The sequence below is a fragment of the Calypte anna genome, chromosome Z (genome assembly GCF_003957555.1).
Source record: "Calypte anna isolate BGI_N300 chromosome Z, bCalAnn1_v1.p, whole genome shotgun sequence".
Taxonomy (NCBI): domain Eukaryota; kingdom Metazoa; phylum Chordata; class Aves; order Apodiformes; family Trochilidae; genus Calypte; species Calypte anna.
The window spans coordinates 31,963,076-31,982,352 of NC_044274.1; the positions used below are offsets into that span (position 1 = coordinate 31,963,076).

Here is a 19,277-nt window from a genome sequence, read left to right on the forward strand (position 1 = left end):
TTCCTGAAAATAAAATCTTTCCCTTCATCATGGTTACTGATGAAAATATTGAACAAGACTGGGCCCAGTACTGAATCCTGGGGAATACCACTTATTACAGACCTCCAACTAGACTCTGCACCACTAATGACACAGAGTTCTGTCTTTGAGCCAGTTTTAATCCACCCCACTGTCCATTAAACTGAACCACACTTCCTGAGCTTTCTGATGAGGATTCTGTGGGAGATGGTGTCAAAAACCTTGCTGAAGTCAAAGTAGACAATATCTACTGCCCTCCACTCATCTATACATCCAGTCATGCCATTGTAGAAGACTATCAGACTATCTAGACTTGTCCAGTCTTCAGACTACCCCCTTTCGCTTCCATCTAGTTACCAACAGTGTGGACAGGGGACACCTGGTATGTATCAAGCAGGACTCTAGGGGCAAGGGCATAGGGTTTTGTTAGGGTGACATTTTCCAGATTCTTTATAACAGAAGATATCTTGAGGACTGAGTTGATCTTTTGGATCAACAACTAGTTGCGAAGATCTTGTCAGTAACAATTATTCAGCTTTAAAAATCTTAAGACACTCTTTGATGATCAAGAGTTGCTAGGAATACACAGAATCATGCTAATCATGACCACAGGGATGTAGTGAAATAGCTCACACAATTGGAGTGGTTCCACAGATGGATACAGGCTGTTTAGAAAATACTAGCCAGGACACGGAGGAAAGGCATTTAATTATGTGAGCAAACAGTAAAGGTGTATGGAGGTCTTTCTGGTGCAGACATCTCAGAGTCTATGGAATAGGATTAGAGGAGAGAAGAAAGGTGGTGGTGTTGTGGTGGATGTCTATCACAGACTCCCATAGATGAGAGATTGGGTGAGACATTCTTCAGACAACTGGAAGAAGCCTTAGGTTCACAGATCTTGGTCATTGTTACAGTCTTAGCGAAGAACTAGGTGGTAGATGCTCTTTGTTACTCCCCCACCACCCTCTCAAGGGAAGATAAAAAAAGGGAATTAGGATGAAAGACTTTAAGGCTGCAAAAGAACAAGAACAGGTTCAATGAAGTAGTAATAATAATGATGATTATAGTGAATTACAATTGATGACATTTAAAGGGACACAGGCAGGCTGGAAAAATGGGCTGACAGGGACCTCAAGTTGTTCAACAAAGGGAAGTGGAAGGTCTTGAACCTATGGAGTTATAATCCCAACAAGGGTTTACCAGCATACACTGGAGGCTGACTGTGGATTTGATGAAAAGGACAGGATAAACACTAGGCTGACAACAAGCTGGCAACTTGCCCTTGCGACACAAGCCAACAACATACTAGGCCATTTTAGGAAGAGAGTTACCATCAGGTCATGGAAGGTTATTCTTCCCCTCAAGTCAGTCATAGTAATGCAACACATCAGAACTGTGGGATCCCTATTACAAGGGAAACATAGACATACAGGAGAAAATTTAGCAAAAAAAATCCATGTGTATAATTAAGGGACTTAACTGATTGCCATATCAGTAGAGGCTGAGAGAGCTAGGACTGCAGAAGAGACTCAGGGGAGATCTTAACCATGTGTTTAAATACTTGATGGGAAAGTGTAGATGGAGATGCAGCCAGTATCTTTTCAGTGGCATTTAGTGACAGGACAAGAAGCTGTGGGTGCAAACTGAAATACAGGGTTTTACTGAGAAGTTGGTTCAAAAACTGGTATGGGTTGCCTAGAAATAACTAAGAGAACCAGGCATTACTCACAGCTGTTAGGTTTTCCTTTTCAAATGCTTAGAATCATAGAATATGCCAAGTTGGAAGGGATGCATCAGGATCATCAAGTCCAACTCCTGTTCCTGTGTAGGGCATCCCCAGAATCACACTATATGCCTGAGAGCACCATCCAAATGATTCTTGAACTCAGGTAGGCTTGGTGCTGTGACCACTTCCCTGAGCTGTGGGGGTGACCACACCCTCTGGGTAAAAAATCTTTTCCTTATATACAACCTGAACCACCCCTGATTCAGCTTCCTACCATTTTTCTGAGTCTTGTATTTGGTCACAGGAGTGAAGAAATTGGTGCCAATCCCATTTCTTCCCCTTGTGAAGAAGCTGTATACTGTTATGAGGTCACGCTTCAGCTTCCTTTTCTCCAAACTGAACAATCCAAGTGACCTCAGGTGCTCCTCATAAGTCACCCCTTCCAGATCCTTCAAGATCCCTGTTTCCTTTGGACACTCACCAACAGCTTGGTGTCTTTTCTATACCTTTTTTCCTTCTTAGAATAATATCTACTGATATTATTTTGTACTATTGTACATATATCCAGATTGATTGTGATAGTGGCTTAAGTCTGTAGCCTGCATGAAGACCCAGAAAACTAAATATAATAGACAAGACTTTTCTCTCTCTCTTTTTTTTTCTTTCTATATATATATATATATATATACATTTGAATTAATTGAAGATAAATGAATTAAGATTTTGAACCTAAAAATAAGGAAAGATCAGAAATGGTTAAAAGACTTCCTGGCTACAAGGAAGATCTTTCAGTATGTGAGATTAGCATTAAGTTGGATTAGAAGCCAGATCTCTTCTGATTACCTTGCTATATTAATTAATGATAGCATCATCATTGACATAGGATAGGCTGAACGTTTGGGGGAGAGCAGGAATAGCACAAATAAGATATCATTTCCTGAGCACAGGTGAATCAAGTAATGCTAGTGGTGGGACTTCATGTCATGGTGAAGTAACATGCAGTAGAAATATATACTATCTTTCATTTCTTTATTTCTAGGGTCTGAGGTGGTTGGCTTTGATGGGAAAAGTTATCTAATTTACACATTTAATCAAAAACTCATGAGTGCACTGAAAGATGTGATTTCTCTGAAGTTCAAGACAATGCAAAGTGATGGAATTCTTCTCCACAGAGAAGGACGAAATGGAGACCATATCACGCTGGAATTGATTAAAGGGAAGCTGTCTCTACTTATTACTTTAGGTAAAACTTAGTCATAAAATTTAATATACATATTAGATTTGACAGAAATTATTTTAATTTTTAAGTAAATTGTAATATATAGAATATGAAAAACTAGCAGTATGTATTTGAATACTTATATTTTTATATGGAATTAATATTTTTTCTTCTTGTCTCAAGGTGATACTGAAACTCATTCTTCTAATGCCCACATTAATATTACTCTGGGCAGCCTTTTGGATGATCAACACTGGCATTCTGTTCTAATTGAGTGCTTCAAAAATCAAGTAAACTTTACAGTGGATAAACACACTCATCATTTTCATGCAAAAGGAGAATTCAGTTATTTGGACCTTGACTATGAGGTGTGAAAATTACCTTTCATTTACTACATTTATTAAGGTTCTTTAGTAAATGCAGTGGAACAAGCAAAGGAGGCAGAACAGAAGGAAGTTTGCTTAAGGCTTTAGGGATTTTATGTCTCCTAAAGGAACAAATCAAACAGAGATGTTCTTATATTACAAATGCTCCACTAGACTTACAATGCAAAATTTTCAAAAGATCACGTTTTAAATTTCAGAGTTAATTACTTTAATATCTTAATACCAAGTTGTGTTCCAGAAAGCTGGGCAATTTTGAGTCTATATTTTTTTAAAAAAACCCAAAATTATAGTAAGGGCAAAAAGAAGTAAAGAAATTGAAGAAACTGAATAATTAAGAGTTAAAGGGTAGTTAATCACTGAACTAAGATTAGATGACCTACTATTGGTAGTGTGCATTGCTAGGCATCACTCAGGGTGGAGCTGAGATTTCCTGAAAGCATAATCTCTACTCTTCTTCTAAGGCATTTCCATGTTGGTAAGGAAATATACAGGGACAAGAGAATGAGGCAAATATAGCAGGATAGAGTCATGTAAGACTATCCGACTGGGATTTTGAGAAGCAACTCCCAACTTTAACCTTCTCTAATCTTGTGAACAAAGAGATTCCTTCTTTCACAAAGAAGCTCCTCAGCTTTTTTGATTGCTGTTAAAACTTGATATGACAGAAGCAACACTGCTGTCTCAGCCAGGAATCTCCTTTGTTTTTCATGAAATGGGAGAGCAGGACAGAGATGACATCATCATCTTCTGAGGAAAGGCTGAGAAAACTGGGTTTGTTCATCCTTGAGAAGAGAAGGTTTAGGAGAGACCTTATTATGATGTTCCAATTCTTTAAAGGTGGCCACAAAGAAGATGGAGACTCGCTATTTACAAGGAGTCCCATGGGTAAGACAAGGGATAATGGGCACAAGTTGCTCCTGGAGAGATTCTGATTGGACACAAGAGGAAATTTTTTTCACTATGAGAACACAGATATTGGAATGGTCTCTCAGGTCCTGTCTGACCAACCTGATCTCCTTTTATGATCAGGTGGACCACCTGGTGGATGAGGGGAAGGCTGTGGATGGAGTCTACCTACAGGACTTCAGCAGGCCTTTGGCACCGTCTCCCATAGCATTCTCCTGCAAAAGCTGTCAGCCTAGGGCTCAGAGAGGGGCACTCTGTGCTGGGTTAGGAACTAGCTGGAGGCCACCAGAGTGGTGCTGAACGGTGCTGGTCCAATTGGCGGCCCCTCACCAGTGGTGTCCCCCAGGGATTGGTGCTGGGCCCAGTTCTGTTTAATATCTTCACTGATGATTAGCAAATTCACAGATGATACTAAGTTGGGACAGAAGGGGAGTGTAGAACAGCTGGAAGGCAGGAGGGCTCTGCAGAGGGACCTGGACAGACTGGAGAGTTGGGCTGATTCCAACGGGATGAGGTTCAACACAGCCAAGTGCTGGGTCCTGCACTTTGGCCACAACAACCCCATGCAGCGCTACAGGCTGGGGACAGAGTGGCTGGAGAGCAGCCAGGCAGAAAGGGACCTGGGAGTCTGGATTGACAGGAAGCTGAACATGAGCCAGCAGTGTGCCCAGGTGGCCAAGAAGGCCAATGGCATCCTGGCCTGTATCAGGAACAGTGTGGCCAGCAGGTCCAGGGAAGGGATTCTTCCCCTGTACTCAGCACTGGTGAGGCCACACCTCGAGTCCTGTGTCCAGTTCTGGGCCCCTCAGTTCAGGAAGGAAATTGAGGTGCTGGAGCAGATCCAGAGAAGAGCAAGGACGCTGTGAAGGGATACAGCACAAGTCCTGTGAGGAAGGGCTGAGAAAGCTGGGGGTGTTCAGCCTGGAGAAGAGAAGGCTCAGGGGAGACCTCATCACTCTCTACAACTCCCTGAAAGGAGGTGGGAGCCAGGGTGGGTAGGTCTCTTCACCCAAGCAGCTCTCAGTAAGACAAGAGGGCATGGTCTTAAGCTCTGCCAGGAGAGGTTTAGGATAGTAGGAAAAAAATTCTTCAGAGAGAGGGTGATAACGCATTGGAATGGTCTGCCTAAAGAGGTGGTGGATTCTCAGTCCCTGGAGGTTTTTAAGAAGAGACTGACGTGGCACTCAGTGCCATGATCTAGTACCACAGTGGCAGTGGATCAAGGGTTGGACTTGATCTCAGAGGTCCTTTCCAACCTGGATGATTCTGTGATTCTATGATTCAGGGGAAGTGGTAGATTTGCCCACTTTGGCAAATTTTAAGTCTCATATAAACATCTCATATAAACAATAATATCAGAAGAGTAGGACCAGATGATTCCTAAGGTCCCTTTCAGCCTTACATTCTATGATGCTATGATCTTCCATGTCTGTTTAGAAAATGGTGAGAAACAGTATCATGACCATGTGATCATATCTTCATTTCAATAGTGCTTCAAATGCAGTAAACAGTATAAAGACATGAAGAATGATCCCCAACTCAAAGTTATTATTATATGGATTGATGAAAATTACAATAAACCAGCATGAATTAATTTGAAACAAAGTTTACCTTAGAGCTTAAATTCATGTTAAATCTTGAAAATATTTTGTGAAAAAATCTTTCTTACACAAATGGTAGATTCATGAAAAGGAGCAAATTCAATTTGTTGTGTGTGTTTCCCATTATCATTTAAATATATCGCTATTTCACATTTGTAATGTGGTGACTGGCTGCTTTATGTTTGTCCCTGTCCTGACTTAGGGATGAAATAATGAGTGATACAGAAGAGTGTTTTGAATCTACAAAACTAAATTATTTTATTCTACTAATTCAAGTTTTTAAACTGTTTAGAGCAATATTTCAAGCTGTTCTGTGTCTGCATTTTCATATTTCAAAAGTATTGCTCTCAAGATTGAAGTTAAGATTCTGCTTAAAATTTCTGAACCCAAGCTTGGAGGATAGTACCAAAACAAAACCAAAACCAACACAAAACAAAACCACACACACACACTCAAAATAGAAACCAAAAATCAACAATAGGTGTTAGTTTTAGCTGATTGTCAAATAGGTTTATTTTACTAAATCAATAGGTATTTTAAACTGATTTTCCCATTATTTCACATAGTGTTCTTGGAAGTATGTGCTATCAAAGCAAGATAGATAGCAAAGCATAAGTAAGAAAAAAGCCTAAAACCTTCCAAAAAAGTATGAACCACTATATTTAGAATTTAATATCTGACTATAAAAATTTCTCAATTTATTAACTTAATGAGACAGGATAAAGTTAATTGGCTTTGAGTTTGGTTTTGTTTTGCATAAAATTATTTTAAATATTAAGTGAAATTTACAAATTAAAAGAAACACTGGTTGACACTGGTACAATGTCAACAAGAATAGCTTTGGAATGGGTAAGTCCAAACATTTGTGTAAGCTGGTATCCTGTTTCTGATGGTGCCCAAGAGTGAAAACACAGATGAGACTATAATTCAGGTCACTCTTGTGGCAATACTTTTCTAAAATAATATATTGCTTTCTAACAGTCTCTGCCTTGGGGACCTTTTAAGATAGTGTTTTTCTTGAATGTAATAGTTCTCCAAGGACTTTTATTATTATTAAATCTTCCAATCTCTTTCTGAACCCAAGTAAAGCTACATCATCACATCAAGGAACTTCACAGCCTAACTAAGCATTGTCAGAGGGAAAAGTGTATATCCTTTTATTTGTTTTGAACCTGCCCTAGAATAATTTAATTTGATGTACTTTTGTTCACCATGATAGTAGTTATTATTTGCATACAGTGGAGAATTCAGGCTCAAATTTCCTAAAGAAGTTGTTAATGAGTCATCTTCTCTTTTTGCATTGTCACAGCATGGTCTGCATGTAGTGGATCTTGTTCTTTTTCTCCTTGGTTTTACAGCTGTACTCATCCCTGAAAACTATGCTAAGCAATTGTTAAGAGGCATCCTCAGAAGGAAAAAAAAAAAAAAAAGCCAGCATTTCAGAATACTTTAATGCATACATACAGCTTCATATATGATCTTTTCTGTTAGCTTGTTCTTTTAATACATAGATGTGATACAAGATAATAGACAACAAGTAGGAGATTCGCTACTGATCAGTCTTGGACTTTCACTCTGATGCTGCTGGCAACTTCTTTCCTTAGAAAACTATTTAATTGTATCATTGATTTCTTTTCTCTTTCTAAGATCAGCTTTGGAGGGATCCCAGTGCTTGGAAAATCAGGAATATTGTCACACAGGAACTTTCATGGGTGTTTTGAAAATATTTATTATAATGGAGTGAATATTATTGACCTGGCCAGGAGACATAAATCTCAGATCTACTTTGTGGTAAGAGGTTCATAGTTAAAAATATAAAATTAAAATACAGAAAATAAAAAGACCATAACCACTTTCATATGCAACCTGCTAACACATAATTCTAATAAAATCTGTGTTGAAAAATCAAGGAATCACCTAATTGGGCTATTATATATTAGCTGCTGTACAGACTCATCCAGTAGACAATGCAGGATGTATTTTATTCTTCAGCTCTTTAGCTTATATTAGATGTGTGTAACACTGCTGTGTGTTGGCTCACTCTTTTGCATGTACAAAAGCAAGCAAGTAAATTAAGATGTAGCTGAAATTCTTCTGGCTTTGACTTCTGAACCTGATGAGTAAGAAAACCGAAGGCACATTTTTAAAGCCTTCCATTGCTGAGGACACTGATCCACTCTGTTTTCCATCAAGTATTATAATCTCCTCGGTCTGTCAAAAAGTTTTTGGTAAAAATAAACACTCCCTTTAACAATCAGTTGCCAAGATAAACATTTTTCCCCGCATGCAAGCATTCAGACCCATGTAAATAATTGTACCAAACTTTGCAGTCAGTGGCATTTTACATGATACCATATACTTGTCAAGTCCCTAGTGGTTCCTGAGGTTGAGACAAAGTATGAACAATTTGTCTATTTAGGATTGTCAAAATAGGAACAACAGGTCCAACTGCTGAAGTACCATTAAATAATTCACGTAGCTTGGGATCTTAACACATTTACTAACAGGTTCTTGACACTTTTGCAGAGGCATATATGTCTGTTCTGATCAGATGAGGATGTATACCTTTCTCAAAATGATGATCTTATATATACTCATATTTCATTTTTAGACAAACACATTCAAGTATTTCAGATATTAAGTTCTACACACAATGTTTTGAAAATCAGTAGCTTCCAAAAAAAGTTCCTATGACTATTTTTTCTTCAGATGTTCCTAATGACATATTTGTTTCATTTTTTTCTAGGGAAATGTGTCCTTCTCATGTTTAGAGCCACAGGTCATTCCTGTTACGTTTCTGAGTGCCAGTAGTTACCTGGCACTGCCAGGCATATCAAGGCAAGATGAAGTACACATCAGTTTCCAGTTTCGCACCTGGAACAAGGAGGGTCTTCTATTATCTAATAATCTACCCCAGGCTTCAGGTGGTTTCTTTTTATATCTGAGCAATGGGAAAGTTAAAATCAGTCTTCACAAACCAGGAAAAACACTGAGTGACATCACTGCAGGTAAGAGAAATGAAGAAAAAAATTCCAAGGCTCCTGTGCATTAAAAATAGGTTAATGTAGAGTCAGTTAAGCTACTACCTACATTCTTGACCTAGTTTTATGACTAGTATGGATGAAACTATGCTTTACATGAGTGAATTTTAATTACAAATTTCTATAAATACTTCATTTTCTCAGAAACATGTATATATGGTTTTTTTTCCCAATTTGCATTTTTTAAAAATAATGTAAAATTAGTTAAATCTCGACAGAAAATGTCCAATACCAAGCAGTGTTTCAGAAAGCTGGTCGAGTTTGAGTCTATATTCTTAAAAAATCCCAAGAAATTATAATAAGGGCAAAAAGAAGTGGAGAAATTGAGGAAAATGAATAATTAAGAGTTAAAGGGTAATATATAGTTGATCACTGAAGTGAGACTACATTACGTACTACTGGTAGTGTGAGTTGCTAGGCAGTTCTCAGTGTGGAGCTAAGAGAGCTACAGTGAGAAGCATTAACATGACCATGTGATAATTTTTCCTTTTTCTTGTAGAAGGATAAAATGGTCATTCCAGTATGAGGTCTCAGACAGGAAAAAAAAAAAAGAAAAAGGACTAGAAATATTAGGCAGATATCTGGGATTCCAAATAATATATGAAGATGAGGAAATGTGGCTGAATTGGAGTGGCTTCTGTATGAGCAGAGAAGATGCCCAACGAGCACTAGCTAGAGAAATATTTCATAGCAGCAGTGAGTAATTAAACTACAGAAAACACAGTGATGATACTCAAAACATAGAGTGGTCCTAGATTTATTCCAAGCTGTAAAAAATCATACATTTCATATTGCTTGTTCATACAGCAGGATTATTACTAGTGAAAAATAAGACATTTCTAGTAATGTTATATGTAAACTGAATTAACAGTTGAAGAACAAGTATAAAAAATGCATTTTATATTTTTACTTCAAAAACAAGTTTAAATTCTTCACACATTCAAATTCTTAACTTTTATAGGGAATATTCATTGGAGGGCTAGTAACCAAACCAAAAGCTTCTTCAGTGCAGTTTTCAAGCCAGAATATAGAGAATTTAATGACACTTTTTCATGCTACTTTGTTTTTAGAAATAACAAATACAATTAGTAAACTAAGCAATTACTGGAATAAATATTAAAACCAACAGTAATATTTGTCTCTTTCTGACCCTACAGAATCAATAAAATTATGCAAAAGAGTGAGAAAATTTTAAGCCCCCCAAAATATTGTCAGTACAAACACAAAGTAAAAGTCACTTACCTGAAATGCTCAACAATCATCTGCATGACTGAGGCAGGCAAAGAGAGCAAAGCAGAGCCAAATAAAGAAGAGAAAGAGCTACAGGATTTGAAGATGAGGCCTCCTTAATTCTGTGCCAGTACTTCTTTGAGGTTGATTCCTTACTTGAGTTCTGACACAAAATTAAAATTCCTTGGATGGGGGAGGAGAGGGAAAGGAAATAAAAAAGAAGTTAATCATAACTCTGAAGCACATTATGTTTCTGCATGTATATAATTATTAAAAATAATATATTAAACAGTTGATTGTTTTAACTCAGGAAAAAATTTAAGTGAGTAATGACATAGATAATGTTGAAATCTACATAAATACTGTAATACTATTAATATAGGTGATACTAGGATCAGCCTTGGTATTTGTTATAATCTAAAATAACTGATGCACAGAGTGTCATTTTAATGACAAGAGGTTTCCCTAGGCTCATTATTTGAAAATGTCAGTTCCTTAGTAAGAATGTCAGGGGCATGTAGTTAACTGTGATGAATTTGGCTTTTTATGAGCTATTTCAATTGCCATTCAATTAGATGATGTATGTTAAAGAAACTGTTGCAGGAAACATCATTTAAACAGACCAGCTAAAGGTGGTGGCACTTTTAACATCTGTAGACTTGCACATAGAGCAATTTATTCAGTTTCAGTGTTGCAACACAATACTTACCATATAAAGCGAAACACCCCAAAATAAATCTTTACCATCTATGATGAAACAGAAATGATATGCTATGCTAAGCTTACTCTTCAAAAAATATAACAGGAGGAATTGTTTTTGTCTTTGTGAAGACAGAACCTATTGCAAAAACATTTTATTATCTTCTGAGAAACAAGTAATCTAAAAAAAACATATGTGGAGCTTTTTTATTGAGTACTTGAAGTACCTATTGTTATACTCACTGAAGCAATTCAAGTCTGTGTTTGGAGTCTGAGTGATTAATTATGGCTGGATGGGTTTTTTCCCTACATTCAAGGACACAGAACCTGTATTAAATAAATTAATACAAAGGCAATTTGTGTTGAATTGCAGATGAAAATTTAATTACTACATGTATAAATGTCTGAGGTCATATTATTCAGTTTCTTCTTATGACTCTATGCAGCTTTTAATTTCTCTGTAGCTTTGAATTAAATGATGTTAAAAATATTGCAGTAGGTGGTTATACTTGTATATACTTTTATACTTCTATATTCTTTGTCTAAACTAGTTATATGCGTGCTTTATTGTTTGGAGTTTGTTGGTTTGGTTATTTGCTTCTTAGTTTCCTAATAAGCTATGTACATTGTCTTTTTATATGCATATTCCTAAGGTTGGAATTTATTGTTATGCAATACCTCACACGGGCTATTTTTTTCTGTTCTTAGCTATTAAAATGATGGAAATACAACCAATGAGTATAAGTGGATATCATTCTTTATAGCTACCATGTTATGCATTAAAAGTTTAATTGTTGTTTCTTCCTTACTTGTTTTTTTGCAAAAGCAGTTTTTTGACTCATAGAAGAACAACAGACAATGTAATTTTCATATGGAATATAAATATTAACAGTCCATTGGTCTCCAGCATTTATATGTTGTACCACTCCATGACTTTGCAGAACCAAATATAAATCTAATGAAGGTTATCAATTAGAGGGCTGCAATGGTCTATTTTCTCTAGAATGTCCTGTACTACCACAATGAAATTGCCCAGAATTAATGGAAGGGACTTTCGGGAAATCTTAACATGAGCTAGATCAGCATGTTTTACTGTCTTTGATAATTCCAGCACATATGAAGAGCAGATAAGATATCCATCCCAAAATAATTTGGTAGCTTAGTATGACAAACAACCCAAATTGTGCAGAATTCATATCACTGATTTTCCAGTAATCAAAATATTTTTCTATTTCAGTCATTCAATCAGTCTCCATTTTTATGTTAGGGCATTCTCTTACATATCGTGACAGTCAAATGTTGCAATCTCTGGAATATGATTTTCTTACAGAAAGTCCTGAATCCCGATGCAAAACAAAGAATTAAAAGCAATTAAATTTGTAACAATTGAAATAAAATGACAGTATTTATCATTAGATTTAATATCAACAGTACTGCCAGATAGAGAGATTGAGTACAATCTCAGCAAGTTTTCTGAAGATACCAATCTTATTGGAGCAGTATACTCCCTAAAGGGAAGGGGTGTCATCCAGAAGAACTTCAACAGGTTTGCCAAGTGGATCCAAGTGAACCTTGTGAGGTTTGACAAGGCCTAGTGCAAGGTCCCACCTTATGTTGGAGCAAACCCCAAAATCCTTATAGACTGGGGAATTAATGTATTGAGAGTATCCCTGCAGAGAAGCCTTGGGGACACTGGTGGATGAAAACATGGACATGAGCTAGCAATGTGCATTTGCAGCCCAGAATTAAGTCAGTTATAACCTAGGAGGCACAAAATGAACAGTGACTCTAGCAGTTTCAGACAGGTGATTCTGCCCCTCAACTCCACTTTTTTGAGACTCCACCTGGAGTACTGTGTTCAGCCATGGGGAATTTCAGAATTGGGAAAAAAATTTTTTTTCATGTTTAATTTTTTATGTTTTGAAAAATATATTTTTCATATTTTTATTTATACCACACCTTTTATTGTTTCTTGTCATGTTGGAGCTACACAACCAGGAGTAATGTAAATTGGTGTTGAGCTAAACTTTTAGAAATTTTTCCCGTACATTTCCAGTAAAAGAAACAACTGGAAAAAAAAATCTTGTGGCATTTGCATGACAGTTGATGAAGATTTTAACATCTATGGGATTCTTTTGTTTCATTGGGTTGCAATACAGCAACTATATTTTATTTTAAAATATAAAGAAATATGTTGTAATAGTGCAGTAAAAATGTGTATTATGTGTAAAATATTGTATCAGCCACCACAATGATACTTTAAAGATAAGATAGAGAGGGTATTTTTCATAGTCATGACATTAAGTGGATGTATTACCAATAGTTAGGAGTATCAAAAGAGTAAGACTTATTCATTTATGTACTTCTAATTGTACTTTATCAGAGATGAAACAAAGACATGGACAAAAGCAGTCTCCACAATTTTTTTCCCTTTGTCACTTGCAGATTTTATGTGAGCTGTGGTTGATCTATTGGTCTCTCCCCCTTTTAAGTCTATAACGTTCAGGTAGCATGCCAAATGTTGAATGCTTATAATTCATTTTGTATTCTATTTTCCTTCCAGGTGCTATGTTAAATAATGGTCAGTGGCATTCTGTATCCTTCTCTGCCAAAAGAAATCATATCAATATAGTAGTGGACAATACCGTGACCATGTCTTCTCATGCCTCCATACCTCTGGAAATTTTTTCAGGAGATGCTCTCTACTTTGGAGGTGAAATGCATTGTTTATCTATGTCAGAAATATCCTGCATATATGTATATAGTTTTTTCTTTTTTATGTTGCTTCAGGCTTACTATCTTTACTAGGTGATTCTCACCATTGTAGGATTGATGGCACAGGTGAACAGATAAGGAGGAATGTGGGCAGTTAAAAAAGCAGCATATTCAGTTAAGTTCTACAGCAGCAGCAGGGCACTTCTATTTATCTTCTGGGGACTGGAATCTTCAAATTAATGCTAAGAATGTGTAAAATTCTAACCTCATATCCACCCCTCTTCTTCTCTGATTTAAGCTTTATAATTAAATCAGCAACTTGTGCATGTTGCACAAACTTGGGAAAAACTAGTAGATTTCCAAGTTTAGAAGACTGTTTATTAATATTTTATGTCATACACTGTTGTCAAAATGCAGTGAATGCATTATTACTTTGTTTCTAGGATATATGGATATTTACTGTATTTCTGTATGTTGGTTGTTAAAACATTTCCAGTATCCTTCCCAGAGAGGTGTCCCGCAGACCTCGTCATCAATTTTCTTATTTTAATGAATACAAACTAGGCAAGAAATGTGTATCTTAGCTAGGAAAATGTGTGCTAGACATGAAAATACTTTGGTGCTCTGTCAACACAGTTTCTTGACATGTTATCATTAGGGATATACTACTTCTTTCAGTTGTTGGGATAATAACATACTGTAAATATAGGAGAAAAAAAGTATTTCAAAAAGCACAGAGGATAAATTTCATTATTAAAGGATTTCTTCCTATTTTAATAACTGGTCCACAATTATAAGGAGTCCCAGATTCATTACTACTAGGGATGTTGCTTTTTCTGTTACAGAACTAGAAGATAATTTTTAAAAATTAAATTAAACTTAAAATAGCCAATTATAAAAGACAGAAACTTTTTCTGACTTCCATGGGTTTCTTTGGGTTTTGTTTTTTTGTTTGTTTGTTTGTTTTTAGGGGGGTTGTTTTTTCTGTTTGCTTGTGGTTTTTTTGTTTTGTTTTGTTTTCTGGTGTTTTTGGCATTTTGGCGGCTTTTTTTGGTGTTTGAGGGGTTTTTTGTGTTTTGGGTTTTTTTTTGTTTTTTATTAGTTATTTGGTTTTGGTGGGTTTTTTAGATTTGTTTTGTTTCACTTAAATTTTATTTTATTTCTTTTCATAATGAACTACAATTAGCTTATCTAATTCTGAAAATTCGTGTCAGATTTTTCACCAGAAATTAGATAATTTATTTTACCGTTTTACTGTAGAATGTTGTAAAGAATGTGTTTAGACCTTTAGTTGATGTGGTAGTGAAAGGTTACTATGGTCCTACTTGGACTTCTTCAAATCCAAAGACTGTTGTTCTTAATAAAACAAGTAGATAATAAATACTTTTCCTTTGGAAAGGTAATAACAGTTACTAACAGTTTAGTTCCTCACCAAAGTAAAACTGTCAATTTATTCACCTATTTAGTTTCAGTTTTACTTTATTTTTTTACTATATACTTCTTAAAAACCATAGAATCATAGAATGGTTTAGGTTGGAAGGGACCTTAGAGGTTGTCTACTTCAACCTCCCTGCCGTGGGCAGGGACACCTCTCATCCAGACAAGGTTGCTCAAGGCCTCATTCAGCCTGGCCTTGAGCACTTCCAGGGAGGGGGCAGCCACAACTTCTGTAGGCAATCTGCTCCAGAGTCTCACCACCCTCATACTAAACAACTTCTTCCTAATATCCAGTCTCAACCTATTCTCCTTCAGTTTAAATCCATTTTCCCTTGTTCTGTTGATGGACAGATGAAAAGTCTTTCCCCAGCCTTCCAATTGGTTCTCTTCAGGTACTGGAAGGCAGCTATAAATGTACCCCCAGGGTCTTCCCTTCTTCAGGCTGAGCAATCCCAGCTTCTTCAGCTTCCCCTCATAGCAGAGATACTCCAACTCCCCAATCATCTTTGTGGCCTTCCTCTGGACTCGTTACAATAGGTCTATATCTTTATGGTGGGGAAACCAGAACTTGATGCAATATTCAAGGTGGGATCTCGCAAGAGCAGAGTACAGGGGGAGGGTCACATCTCTTGACATGCTAACAATGCTCTTCTTGGTGCATCTTGGGACAGAGTTGGCCTTCTGAGTTGCATGAGTTGACTGCCAGCTCATGTTGAGCTTCTCATCAATCAAAACCCCTAAGTCCTTCTCTTCAGGGCTACTCTCCACCCATTCTGTACCCAGCTTGTAATCGTGCCTGCATTGGCCTGACCCATATGCAGGACCTTAAACTTGAACTCATGCAGTCAATAATGGACTATATCTCAAGCTTCTTTAGGTCCCTCTGCATGCCATCTCTTTTCTGAAATGAATACATCACACAACAGAGCTAGGCGTCTTCAGCAAAATGACTGAGACTGCACGCAATGCCATTGTCCATGTCACTGACAAAGATGTTAAAACAGCACTGGGCCTAGAACACACCCCTTCGAAACTCCACTTGTCACTGCTCTACAGGTGAACATTGAGGCACTGATCACAACTCTTTGGTGTGACCTTCTAGCCATCTCCTTATCCATCAAATGGTCCATCCATCAAATCCATGTCTCTCCAACTTCAAGGCAGGGCTGTAATGTCTGGCAGTGTCAAACTCCTTGGACAAGTCCAAATAGATTATATCAGTTGCTCTTCGCATATCTACCAGAGCTGTAGCTCCATCATAGAGGGCCACCATATTTGTCACATATCAACTTGTTGTTTTTCATGTGCCTTAGTACCAGATGTTAGGATGATCTGCTCCATGGTTTTCACTTCGCACAGAGGTGACACTGGCTGGTCTGTATTTCCCTGGGTATTCTTTGCTCCCTTTTTAAAAAAAATGGGAATTATGTTTCCCCTTTTTCCAATCTGTGAGAACTTCTCCATACTGCCATGGCTTCTCAAATATAATGGCTAGTTGCCTAGCAATTTCAGCCACCAGTTCCTTTAGAATCCATGGATGTAGCTGATCAAATCACAGGGATTTGTGCACTTTCAGGTTCTCTAGGTGTTTCTGACCCTAATGTGCATTTACTCAGGGTGGATCTTCACTCATCCAGATCCAGCCATTGCTGTATGTGACTAAGGTGGTGTGACTTTAGTGAAGGCTGAAGCAGAGAAGCCATTGAGTACTTCATCCTTCTCTATATCCTAAGTGACCAGGTCACCTGTATCCCTCTGGAGGGGCCCCACATTCACTCTTGTTTTATCTGGTTTTTTTTTTCCTGACATATCTGTAGAACCTTTTTCTGCTCTTTTGAATGTCTTTGGGGAGATTTGACTCCATCAGTGCTTTAGGTTTTGTAACCTGCTTTCTGGTTGCATGAACAGTTTCCTTGTAATCCTTCCAGGTCACTTGTCCTTGTTTCCACCCTTTGTGGATTTCCTTTTTGTGTTTGATTTTGGTCACAACTTCCTTTTTTTATATATAGGTGTCTTGGCCTTTTTCCATTACTTTCTTTCTAGGAATGCAGTGAATTGGTCTTGATGGAGGTGATCCATGAAAGTAAACCATCTTTCATGGGATGAAATTTCATTTAGAATAAGTTCAGTGTCTTTTATCTGAGATGGAACAAGTCCAGGTAACTATCCATTCTGGAGGATAACTCCCTAGATCCATTGATTTCAGGAATCTCCTGGACTGCTTGTGCCTTGCTGTGTTGTTTCACCAACTGATGTCAGGGTGGTTAAAGCCCCCCATGAGGACTTGTGAAGAAGCTTGTGAACAAGCGGCAGCTCCTGTCTATGAAAGACCTTATCCACTTGGTCCTCCTGGTCAAATAGTCTGTATCAGATCTCCACTGTAATGTCCCCTCTCCTTTCTTTCACCCTCAACCACAAGGACTTGGTCTTTTCTTCATCACTCACCAGGTGGAGCTCCATGCTCATCCTTCCCGAAGAGCTTAAACACTTCTGTCCAGAACATCAGTCATGAGAGTCATTCCACCATGTCTCCATGGTGCAAACCAGGTCATAGCACTGAAGGCATGCAAGCATCATTAACTCTTCCTGTGTATTGCCTATGCTGCAGGCGTTCACATAAGGCTTTTCTATGCCCTCAGTGAAGTGTCTAGAGCCCCAAGTGAAGTACAGTTGCATGATCCCAACATCTTTCTGTGGACATGGGCTCTAGTTCCTACCTGGCCCTTCTCAGGTATTTCTATTCTTTCTAAACCAATATTAACCCTCCCCTCTTAATTCCCCATTGTTTCTCTGTCAGCCACCAAAGGTGAGATGGCAAAGCAAGGGTCTTTGCTAGCATAGAATCCTGCAAACCTTGGCATGCTATTCCCAGACTTATTCCTAGCATACCTAGTTTTATCTCCTTCCGTATGGTTGTACACTCATTTGAAATTTGAATTCTATTGTCGTTTTTCTTCCTGTATAGTAAACCTCTAAACTTTCTTTACAGGACTTCAGAAAGTACCCATTATCTCTTTGGAATAGAGGTGTCTTAAAAGTCATTATTTCCTAATCAAAAAACAAGACTGTCTTTGGATGCTGTGAACCAGAATGCAAGGTTTTGGAGTTTTTTTTGATCAAAAGAATAATCTTTGTACATCATTCCAGAAGCAATGTTAAGATGTGGAAGAAGGCAAATTAAAACCAAACCAAACCAAACCAAAAAACAAAACAAAACCACAACAACAAATATTTATGCATATTTCATCACATTGTATTTCAGTATTTCTTCTAGGAAAACCTGCCTAAGGGAGGTTGGAATCAGATGATCTTTAAAGTCCCTTCCAACCCTGGCCATTCTGTGATTCTATGATTCTATAATTAATTGATGTGGTTTAAGTCAAATCAGGGTTAAAAAATGTATTAACAATGTTTAATTAATTGGTAGTCAGTGAACAAGGCATTTAAGCATCAGTAATTCACCACACAAACCACAGTATTCCATATTTACAGAATTTCATTCATATATTGGGTATGACATCTAGACAATGCTTAACACAACACTCTGATCTAAAGAAGCCTGATTAGATCAGGATGTAGAGGGCTGTGGCTACCTGAGCCTTGAACAGCTCCAAGGATGCAAATCTCATAATGTTCACAGGCATATTTTTTCTCCAAATAGCATGGCCACCCCCATGGTAAAAGCACTTGTTGCCAAAGTCAGACCACAATCATCTTCTCTTAAGATTAACAGGTGCAGATTTCTCAGCCTCTCTTCATGCATCCTCTTCATTCAGGTACATGGCCATCTTGGAAGCGTCCATTGGACTCACTCCATCGTGTTGATGTCTTTCCTGTACTGGGGAGTCCAGAACTACAGCAATTCAGATGTGTTTTCATAGGTATCACATGGAGTGAAGAACTATTTCCCCATAACTGCAGGCTGTGCTCTTGATAATACAGCTCAGAACGCCTTTGGCCTTCTGTGTTCCAAAGGCACATTCCTGGCTTATAGTCAGCCTGCTGGCCATCAGGACCCATGCCTTTTTCTGTGGATCTAGATAGTTATCCTCCAAACTGGATAGTTGCCTGACTTGTTCTATCTCAGATTAAAGACACTGAACTTATTTAAATGAAATTCATGAAATTCCTACCATCTTATTTCTCCAGCCTGTTCATATTCCTGAGTTGTAGCCATGTGCTCCAACATTTGAACCCTGCCACCACTTTATCATCATAGGCTTGCTGAAAGAGCACTCTGCCCAATTACTCAGGTCATTAACGAAGACATTAAACAACATAGCTCATAGGAGTGATCTC

The 19,277-nt window shown here is 37.7% G+C and overlaps 1 protein-coding gene across 1 annotated transcript in view; it reads left to right on the forward strand.

Annotated features, from left to right (window-relative positions):
* The window catches only part of LOC103539490 (contactin-associated protein-like 4), a 204,947-nt gene that overhangs the window by 128,301 nt on the left and 57,369 nt on the right, over positions 1-19,277 (forward strand). Inside the window, exons 5-9 of the mRNA XM_008506002.2 lie at positions 2,784-2,987; positions 3,147-3,331; positions 7,504-7,647; positions 8,603-8,864; positions 13,390-13,539. Coding sequence (XP_008504224.2) covers positions 2,784-2,987; positions 3,147-3,331; positions 7,504-7,647; positions 8,603-8,864; positions 13,390-13,539 — 945 coding nt within the window. The remainder of the gene's footprint in view (positions 1-2,783; positions 2,988-3,146; positions 3,332-7,503; positions 7,648-8,602; positions 8,865-13,389; positions 13,540-19,277) is intronic.